The sequence below is a fragment of the Photinus pyralis genome, unplaced genomic scaffold (genome assembly GCF_008802855.1).
Source record: "Photinus pyralis isolate 1611_PpyrPB1 unplaced genomic scaffold, Ppyr1.3 Ppyr1.4_LG7, whole genome shotgun sequence".
Classification (NCBI taxonomy): Eukaryota; Metazoa; Arthropoda; class Insecta; order Coleoptera; family Lampyridae; genus Photinus; species Photinus pyralis.
In genome coordinates this window covers 21361258-21377153 of record NW_022170738.1, presented here as the reverse complement: position 1 = coordinate 21377153, position 15896 = coordinate 21361258, and the positions used below count along the sequence as shown (strand labels likewise).

The 15896-nt window shown below is 37.2% G+C and overlaps 1 protein-coding gene across 1 annotated transcript in view; it reads left to right on the top strand.

Annotated features, from left to right (window-relative positions):
• LOC116176351 (vacuolar protein sorting-associated protein 13D-like) overlaps positions 1-15896 on the top strand; it is a 48311-nt gene that overhangs the window by 4334 nt on the left and 28081 nt on the right. The window contains exons 7-18 of the mRNA XM_031494870.1: positions 1817-2439; positions 2486-2666; positions 2716-2905; positions 2949-3690; positions 8729-9006; positions 9052-9339; positions 9389-9607; positions 13004-13172; positions 13224-13454; positions 13497-13724; positions 13774-13975; positions 15577-15856. Coding sequence (XP_031350730.1) covers positions 1817-2439; positions 2486-2666; positions 2716-2905; positions 2949-3690; positions 8729-9006; positions 9052-9339; positions 9389-9607; positions 13004-13172; positions 13224-13454; positions 13497-13724; positions 13774-13975; positions 15577-15856 — 3631 coding nt within the window. The remainder of the gene's footprint in view (positions 1-1816; positions 2440-2485; positions 2667-2715; positions 2906-2948; positions 3691-8728; positions 9007-9051; positions 9340-9388; positions 9608-13003; positions 13173-13223; positions 13455-13496; positions 13725-13773; positions 13976-15576; positions 15857-15896) is intronic.

The window sequence follows — 15896 nt, the reverse complement described above, 5'->3', positions numbered from 1 at the left end:
GATTATTGCGTTTATAGTAGAGGAACAAGGGAAACGCTTCGACACACACTCCCTAGCGGAGAAGGTAATGCTCTCGGGACGTGAACACAGGGGTACCACAAGGTTCAGTGCTGGGGCCACTTTTATGGAATAGCGCTTATGACGCTGTGTTGAAGCTGATCGTGCCTAGAGGGGTGCACATAATTGGGTATACAGACGACCTAACAATAGTCGCTGCCGACCGAAGCAATATTAAGTATGAATGAAGCCCCGCAAGGAGAATAGGAAGGTGGACGGAGCAGAATGGCTTAGAATTGGCAGGTACTAAACTAATGTGGTACTGATGGCAGGAAGGAGGAAATTCTCCCCTGCCTGCATACGGGTGGCAGGAGTTGAGATCCCACTAGGAAATGCAATAGACTTACTAGGAATCAGATCAGACAGAAGCCTGGAATACATTAGACATGCTGAAAAACCAATACAAAAGCAGAGAAAGCAACGAGCTTACAAAAATTATTCCGAAATTGTGGTGGCCCCCTGGGGACCAAAAGCAGAGTCCTGGCATCTGTGGTTAGCAATGTAGTACTATACTGGAGTGAAATATGGGACAGAGCAACAAAATTTAAATGTATTAAAGCAAATTAGACAGAGGAGGATGGCGCAGGGACGTAGCGCGGACATATCGCACAGTACCCAATAAACATATGTACTTATATAATATCCACCACTATACCCTTAACTTTGTTGGTAGAGAAGAGTACAGCCAGAAGGAGGAGAGAAACAGAAGAATGGAAAACAAGACAGCCAGCGACCCAAAAGCTCATTCAAGATGTGAGGACGTGGAGAAAACGACAAACACTTACAATGAACTGTGGGCTAGAATAAGTAAAATTAATTGTATTGTAGTTGAGCATCAGAATTATCTTTCGTCGTGAACAGGGTCCGAATGAACACAACTTGCATGACATTACTAAACAAATTTTATTTTACAAACACAAATAAAAACAACTATTAATAGTCCTGTTAAAACTTCTTTAACCAATAAAAATTACATAAAAACGACGATAACCAATACAATGAAATTCAAATCGGCACATCCGTACCAATTCTTAGAATGTTTCTTATCTAATTCAACATTTGTACCTAATAATACAATTTTTCTTAAAGATTAAAATAGCCGCCTTATCTCACTCAAATAATCGAAAAGCTCAATAAATCACATCGTAATTGTCACATTCGCATTAATGAACGCTTGAGTTTAAATTATCTGAACTTAGCATCGGCATTTCGACGCTCATCGATATCTTTTTAGCGCACTTTTGAAAAAAACGCTATTATATTCGTTATAGTTGGCTGGCTGGCTGTCCGGCTGAGATCTCGGCAATTACAATAGGTAGGGACCAAATTTTCACTAATAACTTTCTGTTATAGTGTAGATGTGCAGGCTTTAGTCTATTTTGAGCTTAATTACTCGTGAGATCGATAATTTTAAGCTTTGCTAATAAAATACTGATCTGTATTGCCAAAAATGCGCTTTCATCATGCATATGCTGATTTACAACTTGTTTTATAATCGTTTCAAGGTATTTTTGATGACTTATTTAATGTACATAAATTCATTGGGTTGAACCACTAAAGTTTAGATAAAGCACTCCAATAACAATTACAAATTGGTTTATTTTGTTCGGCAGTACTAACTAAAAATGACAGTCATGCTCGGAAAAATAATAATACGAAGATCTGTACTAAATTCTAGCCCTTATCGAAATTTTAGTTAGTGACAATGTTGTTTGCCCCAAAGCCCTTGACGCTTCTGACGCATATTGAATTTAAATAGATCGCAATGAGGTCCGTTCCTAAACAAAATGGCGCCAATAATGCCACTGGAGCTGGACGTAGTATTTTATTTAATTGGTTTCCGCAATGGATGGGTTGGTACTCCAATACGACTCCAGAAGAAAGTGCCAGTGTGCATACTGATGCAACGCAATTGGAAGGTGAAATTTTGGAAGCGTTGAAAGATAGTGCCGAAAATAATACTTTATTGAAACGCGACGCCATTTTTGGGCAGTTTAACTTTTCGTTAAAAAGCGGTACACTATCGCTGTGCACGTCCAGGTATTTGAACGCGAATGTCGAAATAGTAATCATTACATTATTTTGTAGTGTACCAATGTTGGAATTGCAGTATAAAAATCTATCACTTCACATACTTAGTCGGCCCCGTACATCGTCGTATTTGGTCGAATTATCTTTAGGAAGCTTAAGCTTGCATGACAAACTGACCCCTAATACCCTTTTTCCGATCATTGTTGGACCACCGGGTCACGATCGGATGTTACATTTAACTAAAGCGAGAATACCGAAAGCGTCATCGACTAAAAATTTAGAAGACTTATCTGATACCTTGTTCTATTTAGCTTACGAAAGCAAACCGCAAAACTCCAATTCAGATTACAGGTAAGTTCACGCTATAATGAACGAAGGTTTCGAAATTGTCGCGTAGGTTACATGTAAAGTCGAAATCATTGGATGTTGTCTATCAGCCGGGCGCCATTAAATGGATAACCGAATTTCTTTTCTTCCCTCACCAACAGAGCGTCGCGCAGATGCGTATCGAGGCTGTAAAATTGAGAACGAAAAAGGAGTTGATTAAAAATTGGGAGCAAATTTTAGACGGTCATATGGTACCTACAAGTATTTTTGTATAGTCAAATAATGACCCGTATTTTTTAGGGTGGTAGAACCAATTGGGAATTGCAGTTGGATATATCAGCGCCTCAAATTATATTTGTCGAAAGTTTTACAGATTCAAGCTCGGCAATGGCCGTAATTGATTTTGGAAGATTTCAATTGCATAATGTGCCCCATAAACCACATGTACCAGTTGATACCCAATTTTCCAATAAACAGAGTGAGGAGGATGGTAAGTTTGATTGTGTGAAACTTCGCTTCACATGAGATTTTAGACACATTTATGACGCCATGTTCGACACCGCCAGGGAGCGAGGCGAGTATTTCAGATGCTACATCAGTAACTCTCCCGCCGGATATTGTCGAAAGACAAGACACGCTTGATGAGCAAAGTTTGCATCGGAAGCTCTACGATTGCTATTGCGTCGAGTTTACAGACTTGCAGGTATTAGTGGGCAGAGTCAAGGACAATTGGCGATACGCACATAATCGAGGTTCATCGACGCTTCACGTGCTGGATCGATTTAACATATCCTTACAAATCGAGCATAGAATTGTACACACTTGCGATCCCTTGTATCCCAGCTTGACAGTCTGCGCCAACCTACCGAAGCTGATTGCGCATCTCAACGAGCAGAAAATCGGCGCGACTCGAGGCCTCATCGAGGTTCTTAGACTGACAGGATTACCTTCTCCATTTAATACCCCAGATAATGATCACGTTGACATCCAAACTGTCTTTATGCCCGACGATGATGAATCAACCAGCTTTGATACGAGTGCAGAAATGTCCCGACTATTAATATTTCAATTCACAATAGATCAGTTGTCTCTAGAAGTCCAAAGTCGTGGGCGAAGTATTGCCGAGTTACAAGTTTCTGGTGTCAAAACTGCTTTTAGTAAACGCGTGGGAGACGACAGCATCACGCTATCAGTGCACAGTTTACTATTAGTTGATGCTTTGCAGACGTTTGGGCCAGATTTTGAATTACTTATTGCTAGTCACAAACATGTTGGGTAAGTGTTTGATCATGATGCCTATCTGCTACCATATATCAGATAAAATAATATTGTATATACATCTTACAGTACGGCCACGCAATGTTGTCATGCGACGCTTATTTGGGGGCAAGGGGATTAGTTCTGGGGGCCTACCAGAAAACTACAGAATGCGCGCTGCGATCGCTCGGTTAGGTAACTGTATAACGACAGTAAAATTACAGAAACCTTTATCTAACCTCGTAAGCGATACGGCGACAGGGAATGACACACATTATTTAAAAAAGTCAACAAATGAAACTTGCCGTCCTTCACCTTCCTTCACCGTAAATAATAAGAATGAAATAAGATGAAATATGCCTGATTCGTATAAATTCTTCTAAAATCATGGGATGGGGTTTTAAAAACAGATACGTTTGTTTTCTTTTTTTGTTAGTGTTAAGGGAGGCGAGAATAAGGTCATTGTCTCTTTATGTGTTTTAAGATAAACAGAACGTAACTTATCTTCTGTTGTATTCCCATCTAATAAAACCATGAATACAAAAAAATGCCAGTAGGTACCAAGGTTAAGTAGAGGTACGGTTTGAACTCTTTGATCTTCTTGCTGTTTTAAGGGTTATCTTTTGTTTAGGTTTTACAGCTCCTGAAAAATGTGTGAAAAGAACATCGGAAAACAATGGCTGCTAAACGTACATTTAGTGCGATGGTCTGTGATTTGGTGTTCCGTTACGTATTGGAATAGTGGTTTTGTTTAAGTAAAACCATTGTGTATGTATTTTATAAAACTTTAAGAACAATAACATTAATTATTTTGGAGTAGGCAGTCATTATTTATTATGTCGGGTCATAAGTGCTAGTACATTACGTGTAGCAATAATGCACGAAAATTTCCGGATTTAAAAATGTATAGCTTTCCGATTCAGAACGTGGATCGTCCCCCCTCCCCTACCGAGCCGCCCCCATTAGCCCAAAAATGAACTTTTTATCTACTGTGCCCCAACATTGCATTTATGCTCAAGATTTGTGCCTTTTGATTTCAGAAATATTTTGACGGGGGCTCAGTCATGGACGCTTAGCCCCGCCTCCCCAGCTTTTTCATAATGAAACGACGGTATTGCATAGTGCTTCGATTGTGCTTTGTCTTTTTAGGGCATTTCCACAAAAATAAAAAAAATGCGCTTTTGTGGCCACCTTTGTCCGTCCGTTCGGCTGTCCGTCCGTCCGTCCGCTCGTTCATTGAGACGCTACTAGTTCTTTATCTTAAGAGCTATTGTTCTACTTTTTTCGCTATTTGGTACGTTATGATGTCGAGGCTTGCACCAAGGAACGAATTTTTTCTGCGTTTATTGCTAAAAAAGTTATTGTAAACAAACCAAAAAACCGTTTTTTACATGTTCCATAATTTTACACTTTTGCCGTTTATTAACGATCCTAGAGTTCGTTTATAATTTTGTATTGCTGTCTGTTGTCTGTCCGTCTGTTCTTTTGTCTGTCTGTCGCTCTATCTGTCCGTGTGAACGATAACTTTGACATCTCCGTTAGTTATGAACTGATGTGACGTTAGAAAAATAATAAGTTTAATGGTGAATGAAATGAGGTGAATGATGGTTAATTGGGTGATAACTCAGGTACAAACATTTATGAACAGGGCCAACTTTTTTATTTATTGAAGCATTTAAACGAAATTTGATCTTAGACCATATAGTACATGGACTGCTAATTGTAACTAAAATATGGTCAAGGACATCGCCTGGCTATATGAGTTTCAGGGTAAACGAGTCTGCCCGAAGTTGTCCGATGAGGCACGATTTGAGACTGTCAACCTATAAATTAACAAACGTCAATTAATTAATCGCCTAGATATCCCAAAAAAAGCAAACTTATTCTTATTTGTGGACGTATAGCAAATAATGAAGAGTATTTAAAGCTTCCCCTACTACGCGGTTACTATAAATCTGCTCATTAAACGATCCTAGTGGTGTTTACACGACTTTAGTTTACCCTGAGATTCACATACCCACGACTACAGTGCCCTCTATCCGTGACCATCCATTTTGTATTGAAAGCATAGGGCGAATAGCAGTCCATGTACTATATGGTCTAAGAATTTGATACATAGGCACTTGGAATAAATGAAAATCTAACGCCAGTTTCAAAGTTTGGTTTTGCGCATGCGCAGTGACAACTTTTTTATTTATGGAAGCATTTAAATGAAATTTGATACATAGGCGCTTGGAACAAAGGAAAATCTAACGTTAGTTTCAAAATGTAGATTTGCGCATGCGCAGTTCCAACTTTCTTATTTAGAAAAGCATTGAAATGAAATTCTTCTTATAAACAGAAATTGAAGTAGCACGTCAAAAATGGATTGCACATGTGCAACGCATCTTTCATATTTGTGGAAAGGATTTTTACGATTTTTACAGAAGTTGCATCTTACAAATGGGAAATAAATACAAGTGGAAATGCGCTTTTTGTAAATTGATTACGATTAGTTTTTAACTTGTTGGTTTTGTAGAGTAGACAATTGGAAAACTCAATTTTTCCAAATATCTCCGAAACCAAAAAGACACAGATTGTAATTATAAAACTACAATTAAGCACAATCGAAGTGCTATACTATAAATGGTTTACTTTTGGGAGGCTAAGCGTTCACTTAGAATCCATTTGAATTTCCCAAATATTTCTAAATCCAACAACGCACAAACCGTAAATACAATACAATAATGAGGGGAGAAGTGAACGAACCCATTTACTATAGGTGGATCAGAGTGTGGGGTAAGATCCACTTTCAAATGATCTGGTTCATCATGGTCCATGTGCCATCTTCAGTTTAATTAAGAAGTTAAGTTAATAAATTAAGTTTAGTTTTTTTTATGCCATTTTTTTAGTTATCGCGGAGACAGGATATGTCTCGAATTCATTGATAACATTCAAAGAGTTAGGGTAGATTCTATAGGTTAATTTAATTGTAAGATGATTCACTTTTGCAGATTTTGCTATACATCCAACATTTATCATATTATTTTGTATGGGCATTGTAGGTTGTACATATAGAGGGTGTAGCATCTAAGACCCCCTCGGATCATAATTCCTTTACCATAAAAGATACAGAAAAAAGTCTTAGAGCCAAATTGTATACATTTACCGTCGCCATGTTTCTAAAATATTTTTGATCACCAGAGGCGTGCTGTATTCCAGTGACGTATCAAACGTGCGGTTTTTTAGCGTTATACAACGAAGTTGAGGTGACGCTTATGTGCTCGATTTTCCGTCTTCTGTCTGTCTGTTCCAAATTGATAGCTGCTATGGTCTATATTTGCCCGTTACTTATTATTTACAGTTGTATTACGCGGCAATACCCACGAGTTGGTTTTGAAACATTTTTAAATTGAACACCTCATATTTTATAACATATTTGGAAAGTAATTGCAATGTACTTATTTTTTTATGTAACATGTTATACCCTTAACCTCGCCCGGAACTTTAACTATTTCGCTGTTAAATACCCTTTTTTCCTCAAAATTGGACAGTTTTTCGAATTTTTTTTTGGTGGAGAAACTGAATTGCGCCATCTACTTTTAACAAAATGAGATATGCTTGAATTTACTAGAAGCATCTCTGGTTAAATGTCTATACGCATGCGCAGGCTGCGCAATGTCAACACCCTTACTTATGGATATACTACATCTGATTTTTCCGATATGCGAAATGCTTATTTTTATTAGAAGCATCTGCGGTTACTATTTCAAAAAAATATCTATAAAATAAAGGCAATAAAAAAAATAAATAAGAAAGTTGACATTTGCGCAGATTTTTTCTTATTCGGACACTTGTTAATGAAGATTTCAAATATGGCATCCTGTTTTTAATAACTTTCAAGATGACGGAGAAACACGTTGGCAACTTTAGTATTTCTTATGGGCGCCATTTTGAATTTTCACATTTTGAGATTACGTCTTTTTTTTTCTCTTTACAACGATATATCACACATGGTGGTTCAGTATCACATTTTTCCTAATAATACAATGTTTAATTTTTTGAGAAGAGTGCTTTGGAAAAAGAAAAACAAAACGTTCTTTTGTTGTGAAATCAGAAATTTTCGTTTTTTTGCGATATCTTCAAAATTATTGAAGATATTTCAAATTTCTTTTCAGACCCTTGTTCAGCACGGAAATTTGCAACTTTGCCCCCATTTAACCAACCTTCTATCTCTTAAGATAAGTGAGATCCCTATAGTAGCACTCGAAAAATGGACACCGTGTATATGTGGGGGGTACGTTTTAATTATTTATAAAAAGTGGTAGTGGTACATAATCAAAACTGACCAGCATTTTGACCATTAAGTTACATTCCTTGCCAGTTGTCACTAAAAACTTTCAAAGTACAACCCGGAATCAAACGTTAGGTACGTGAATTGGTGACAATGAAATAAATTACTAAAATAATAAAGATAAAGAGCATCGTTATGCTTATAATGCAAATTCCTTGTAGCATACTACGTCACCGGATCCCGTTTGCTTCGTGTACGTTAAACACTTACACAATGGCCCATATGAATAAAAAGAAGCATATGCTTATACTTGCAAAATTCAAAGTAAATACTCGTAAGTGCCCCTTCACACTGGGCTGCTCAGCAGCTCTGCACTGCGTCCCATCCCATGGCTAACCAGCGCTGCTAAGTCGCCCAGTGTGAGGGGGCACTTACGAGTAATTACTTTGAATTTTGCAAGTATAAGCATATGCTTCTTTTTATTCATATGGGCCCAATGTGTACATAGCAAAAGAAAAAGATTAAATAGTCTGCTCACGGAGACGTCTGTGGGTGAATATTGATAGTGCATATGGTTTGCTTTTATGCTAAATTAATCTTTGCAGTGCTTTTTATCACTATTTATGTAGCTATTTTATGGCGTCGCACTTTTTTCTATACCGTGGCATTACTGTAAGATGTATATACAATGATAATATTCACATTATCATAATTTACACACAGCCTTTACATGTAGAACGATTTGATTCCAAAATTTTAGTTCAAAAGTAGTAACATTTGCAGAATGGACTCCATGTCGGGAAGTCTACGAGATAGCGAACCGACATCACCGACGTCTCCTGGCAGTCCCGACCTAAATGTAACTCCCACATTAGCAACATCACCGATCGCTCTTACGCAAGCCCTAACCGTTCTCTCCTCCTCACCTACATCTACAATTCAACCGAGGCAGCAGCCAGTCTTAGACGCAGAGGCTCTAATCACGATTGAAATAATTTTAGTGAACGGTTTGGAACCGATGCATATTGCCAACATTCAGTTCAACAACTTGGATATTATCGGTGAGAATGATGAAGATGAGTTCTAAAGTGAAGATGAGATTTCAGCCAATCAAGAAACACTAGTGGAACTAATCGGTTTTACGCGTCGTGTTTTCCCCGAATTGAAACCGCAAAAGCCGGCGGCCTTAATTTCGACTCCAATCGCGGAACCTCGCGCGATCGACGGTGCCGAGGACGCCATTCCCATACCGAAAATTTGCCGCACTGAACTCACGTTCGATTTTCATCGCCTGAACGTTTTGCTATTGCGAGGTGTGGTAAAGGACGGTGCGGTATATGGAAAGAAGATCGCAACGGCGACAATGAGCGGAGCCAAAATTCGCGCGACTGTTGGTGAGCTTCTTCAGATGATTTCAGTAGGTCCTTACAATCTGTTCCCTAGATGACAGTGTGGTAGTCGAAGGTTCATTGGGTGGCTTACAAGTGTTAGATCTTACACCCGAAGGACATCTGCATCAGCGAATTATAAGTGTTGGACATGACCCTCTTGTAGAAGCTCCGCACACATTGTATATAACACCACCAACGCTACACAATGAAGAGAGGCGAGCTTTTAGCTTCAAAGTTGATAGAAAGTTACAATGTTCCGACAAGGATAATGGTAGTGTATTTTATTATTAACTTTCGATTACATCGCTACTTTAAGTGGTTACAATTTTGTGCATTAGTCCTTCCAAGTTGTAAAAAATTCCTTACGTTTATACCGCAAAATGTCGCATCCAAATTAGTTTCTAGATGTACAGGGTGACCCATTTTCAATACTTTTATAGGGATCCCCGTAATTGTTAGTGCTGTCAAAAAGGTAATATAGGTATCATGTGCTCTTTATGGGTCAAACTTAAAATGCAAACTCGCAAATATTCGCTCGTTTAAGAGCTACGGGAAAAATAAAAAATTGACAATGACTATATTTTCTTAGTTAAAACAGGTAAGTACCAGAAAGATACAAAAGTTATTTCATAATTATTGTTTCAAAAATATAACACATTAGGGATGATACTAAAACAAAAGGTTAAAAAAAGTGGTTCACAAAATTTAAAAAAGTTTCAAAAAAGAATTGAAAAAGGTAAATGATTAAAAAAATTTCAAAAAGATTTTTGAATTTTTTTAATGTTATGTTTTTGAAAATAGAATTTAATATATCTTTTTTTAGAATAAAATATACAGGATGTTCGATTTAAAAAATGAGGTTAGGTCCGATACCTTTTTTACCTGACCACGTATACTTATTTCAAAAACGGCAGATTAATCAAAAATCATTATAAAGAAACTTTTTCTGTATCACTTTTAACTATGAAAATATGGGGTTATTCTGAAATTGACAATTTTTTCATTTCCCCCGTTTGTCTCAAGCGAGTAAAAATGTTCAAATGTTGATTTTACCATTTTAGGTTTGATCTAAAATCCTTATTTTTTTTGATAGCAGTAACATTTACGGAGATACCCTATAAAAGAGTCGAAAATGGGACACTTTGTGGCCGAACATCTTGCAAACCCCTGTACACATACACAAAGCTAAAATTTGCTAACCTAAATTCTAGAGCAGTCAATTCCCAATCTGCCTGAGCGTTCTTTAAGGACTTTATATATATGTATGTATGACAACCAAAACTGTAACGGGAGCTGTCTAGCGTTTTTTGGTAGTTAGAACCATTTTTTCAAATAAAGGGTTTAGAATAGAACCTCATTAGAGTAGCTCAGTGTTCGGTAGGGTGGATCCATTAAAGAGCTGGTATTCCAAAATTTTGTTATTTTAAATTTCTTTTAAGTTGATAAATTCCAAATCCAGAGTCGCTCTTTATTCTGTAAGTTAAACGATACCGAATGAGTCGTGAGAAATTTATCAGCGCCAGTCTGACGGGCGATAACACAATTTTAATGTCTTTTCCACTAAAAACTAAAACAAAATTACGGTAAACTCTCTAGCGGGAATGAAAGCACCAACACACGCACAATACCCCCCTCCATGATTAGTGAAACAGAAAGCAAGAAAAAGCTTACCTTGAAATTAACGGAGTGGTAGCAAAAAATTTGCTACAAGCCAATTTTAAATAATACGGTGTGGTAACTTAATACAAAAGTCAAAAAGATATGGTTAAAACACCAAAAGCAAAAGTTGATGATTTAAATACGGTACTGTTTGCAAAAGTAAATCTACGGCAAAGCTCAAAATTTAGGAACTTACAAAAAGTAACTGCGAAGATGCAAAAAGTAAAAAAGTCCTATTTCATAGTGCGTTTTCTATTTATCTAAACCTCGGCTTGAGTGGACTGGAATTCCCGTCTCGTACACTTCATCTATACGTTCAAACAATTTAAAACTGTTTTCAATTAATTGCTCCTTTCCCTGACATTGGAAAAGCTTCCAAGTCTTTTAAGAGCACACAAGAATGTAATCTCGACTTAATCGGTGATTGTTATCTGTAACCCATTCAAGTAATTACGGTTAATTATACTTATCTAAATAGTCGTCATGAAATCTCAATATTCGGCAGTCCAGCAATGCCTTTTTTTCCGTGGAATGTGAGGTGAAACGGCGCAATCGGTTATCACGTTGATATTTTCTTTAAACTGTACAACTTTGCCGATTTCAATCTTGGAATTGAGATATTTCTACAGGAACGGTTCCAAACCGGATAAATTCACTAGGAAGCTTACGTGCGTTATCGGCGGTAAGAAGCGCCGTATATACTGAGTGTTGAGCAAAGAAGGTCGACTCCACAAACACAAACTTCAAGGCGGAAACGGGTGCTTCCTTACATTTCTAATTAATGGCCTTCACACGTGTGTTTTTGGTTTACGTAAGCGCAGACGATTAAATGTAATCGTTGTAGCCTATTTGCGCCATTTTGGGGCGTGTTAGGGAAATAAAAAAGAGTAGAAACGCATCCAACATTTTTTAAGAAGTATACTGTAGGCAGCCGTTAGGCAGTAAGTTCGTAAGGGCAAATGAATTCCCTGGACGTCTGTGAAGTAGTAGAGTAGTTCGCTCGGAATTTTTATGCGGGTGAAATAGTTTATTTAAAAAACGACACCAAGTCGTAACCGCGATAAGAAAGAAAAATTAATTACGCGTAGCACGAACAGTACCGGAAGTATTACGCGTGTTAGTGAAGTGTCGTTCACCCGCCGCCCGTAGCAAAAATATGAACCCAAAGATTTTTTTGTCAGTAAAAAGGGACTATCACTATTGGATTAGATAATACCAAGTTTTGTGTGGAACTGCGAAATCCGAATCCACCGTTCTCTTTTTAGCGCATTTTTTAAGAAATAAAAAAATGTGGAAGAAATTGGGCATTTAAATAAAATTTGATACATAGCCACTTGGAATAAAAGAAAATTTAACACCAGTTTCAAAATTTGGTTTTGCGCACGCACAGTGCCAACTTTCTTATTTATGGAGGGATTTAAATGAAATTTGATACATAGCTACTTGGAATAAAAGCAAATATAGCGCCATTTTCCAAATTTGGTTTTGTTTAGGATGTGCAGTGCCAACTTTCTTATTTATGGAAGAACTTTCGTAGGGGTGTTAAAAAAAATGCGCTTTACCTGCACAAGGGTTGTGCACAATTTGTACTTGTTTGTTGTTTGTTGGGGGCGATCCATGATTCCAAGATTGAACGACACAAAGAGTAGTTTTAGCGCTGTAGAAATAAGGTAAAGACTTTCCATTGTAGTTTAAGTGTATTGATGGTTCACTTTGAACTGATCTTATGTCAAAGTTGAGTACTTACTCGCTTAATTCTTGCGAACACTATATTTTCTTTGTTTAAACAATCACCAAAATGTCTTGCTGTAGGTACTGTTTTGTAAGTGATGATTGCACTTGTAGAGCTAAAGTTTTGATCATTGTCAATGTATCGGTGGCCCCTTCATCTGCTTTTAATTGTTGGTATGCTTGGCATTGGACACTTATGAAGACTGAGTATGTAGATTATTCATTCTTGTACTATTACTAGGTACAGATCTGTTTTAATGAGGCTCCATTGTTCTAGATTTGGCACTTGTAACTATAAGAATGGCATCTGTGTGGTACACACATTCACCTCACTTTTTGATGGAGCTGCAGTCTTGCGTAACCGAATTTAAACAATACCTAGCCAATTTAGCACGCTCCATACGTTCTGCAGCAACCGATATGGCTTTGGGATTAGTCCATGCAAAGTAAGACCTTACGTGCCGCGCTCAGTTTTAAGTAATTTATTCCTGTTGTAGAGCTGAAGCGTTAGCTCAGTCTTTATATTTGAACTCGCGGCTCTCTGCGTCGCTATACGGTAGCGCGATGTCACTGTCTGATATAATGACACCTCGTAAAAGAAGCAGGTACAATAGTGGCGGATTTATGGAGTACGGTGATGGATACTCGGGTTCCTCATCTGTTCGTGACACCATTCCGCAAACACCCTACAGCCCAGCAGATGAGGATAATTTCATGATCGATATGAGGTATTAGCCTTTTCTTCGGACAATTTTACATTTTTTAATTAGGTTAGATGTGGTGCTGGACAGTCCAGTTGTTATCGTTCCACGAACGCATAGCAGCGCTCAAGTGTTTGTAGCCCATCTTGGAAAGACGTCCATTACGAATTGCAATAATAAACAGACAAAAGAAAGTTGGGATCATGTTGAATCGAAAATGGAACACTACAGCGTGGAAATTCGCGACATGAATTTATACTCGTTGGATACCAGTAGCAGACGTGTTCCAGGCCCTATGTAATCTAAACAACGTAAATTAATTTTTTAATTCAAATTTCTATTCTAGGATGAATAAGTCAGATGTATTGTACAGTTGCGATACACTAGCTAAACCTATATTACATGATACGATAGTGCATTTACGAATAGAACGTGAGATATTCTGTCATTCTCAAACTCGACACCAAAGCTTCTCAAATTTAATCGACGATGGTTATTCAAATCAAAATGTTGATGGTTTTGAGCCAACTGTGGGAGAAAATGTGGAGGTATATAGTGCTAATGAATAACATAGATAATTAAAATTGCGTGTGTCTAAGTCTCTCTTTAACAGTAAGAGTGGTTAAAGTGATCTCTTTAACCGCGACAGAAACTATTGTGCATTGTCATTCGCATTAAAAATGGGACGCGGTGCACGGAATAAAATGAAGTTCAGAACAGATAACAATACTGTTTCCATGGAAACGACAGAAAAGTGCAACCTGGCTATTTTTACCATTCTAAATTCCGAATTTTCGGAAGTGTTATACTGATTTAGATGGTTTCTGCTGTACTCGTGAATTAACATCGTTCACTCAATGGTTAAAACATTCCTTTATGTATTTTTTTGAGTTTAGTTCAAACTTGTGTCTGTTCGTTTACTACTGCCTTAGAGTTAATTAAAATGTACAGGTTTGTTACGTTCACTTTAAGCAAATACCCTAATATAATATATGGAATAAAACGATATATCAAGGAGTCGGCGAAAATAAAAATATTACATTTGACTATGGTAACAGCCGTTCGGAACTCAGAAAGGGCGCTTTGCTGCCGTATCTGTAACAGATAAAAACATAAACAAAAAAAACAAGTGGGATAGTGAATCGCGCGGCACATAATATTACGATAGCAGTGACTAACGTCTGACACTTGGGTACTTGTGTACTACAAACCGTAATTAACAATCAATAAGAACCAATAATTCAATTTATGTTAACTAAACAAGAGCAAAATTTTCATTGACGAATGGTACGTACAAATCGGTGAAATATAAAAGCATAAACGTGACGTTAACTTCATATACAACAAATGTAATTAATTAATTCGAAATGTAAATAAACTATCACGAACAAATTATTCGTAATGACCAAAGTAATGTAGATCAAATCGGATCTCGATGTTTCTAGGGATCTAGGGCAGGTGTCGGGTGGAACTCTTTTGATGTAAAGTTGCGGCTCTCTGCATTTTCGAAATTCATGTTAATGAATCTTATTTTATTACGATATTGAAAGTACACTTGCAGCACATAATTACCTAATTTGTGACACTTGTTTGTCTTTTTTTATTATCACAGCCGAGATCACAGCCTACTTCGATGTATAAACATGTAATTAATTAATAAGAAAAAAACTTGAATAACCTAAAAATTATGAACTTTAAGCACAGGACACCTGGTATAAAAATTGAAGAGGACACAAAACACAATCGAATAGCGAAATAAAATAGTGGTAGTTGAAAATTTGAAAAATAATAGTAATAATAATAAAATCACTTATTTATTGACACCGTAAAAATGGGACACCCTGTACATTCAAAAATAATTTCTGTAGATCCGCCAACCATCTATAGTTTACATTTGCATACAAGATTTTTTTAAATCTTTTTTACCAGGTATAATCTAGGAAAGACGGACGCACTGTTGCAGGACACTGTATATGACCAAATACTATAGTATTGATTCGAAAATGTTTAGTTTCTCTTTAAAAACTGGGAAATTTTGCAAATCGTAACTTTTGGCTCTTCCGTTGCAATAGATTGCCGACCCCTGATCTAGGGATAATATCTTTCATTTTAAATTAAGCTAGAAAGGTGAAACCTTGCTATATTTCAGATAACTGGGAGTGTTATATCACCCTTAAAAGTGTCTCTGACGCGTTCCCAGTACGAACAGCTATTGGACACATTTCAATGGCTAATGAATTCTGCCAAGGCCTCAAATATCAAGGACAATAAGGTCAATCTCAACCCAATTTCCACTCTCGACGATATTAGCGAGGAAGGAACCGGTGTAACCACCTTAAGCATGGATCCTCATGTTCGTGCTAAACTGTTTCCTGTAGTTGCTGCATCGCGATCTAAAATCGTTAGTAATAAAATAATCGCTCTTAAAGGTAAATTAATGATCGACCTGATATAGCACTAATAGATTTT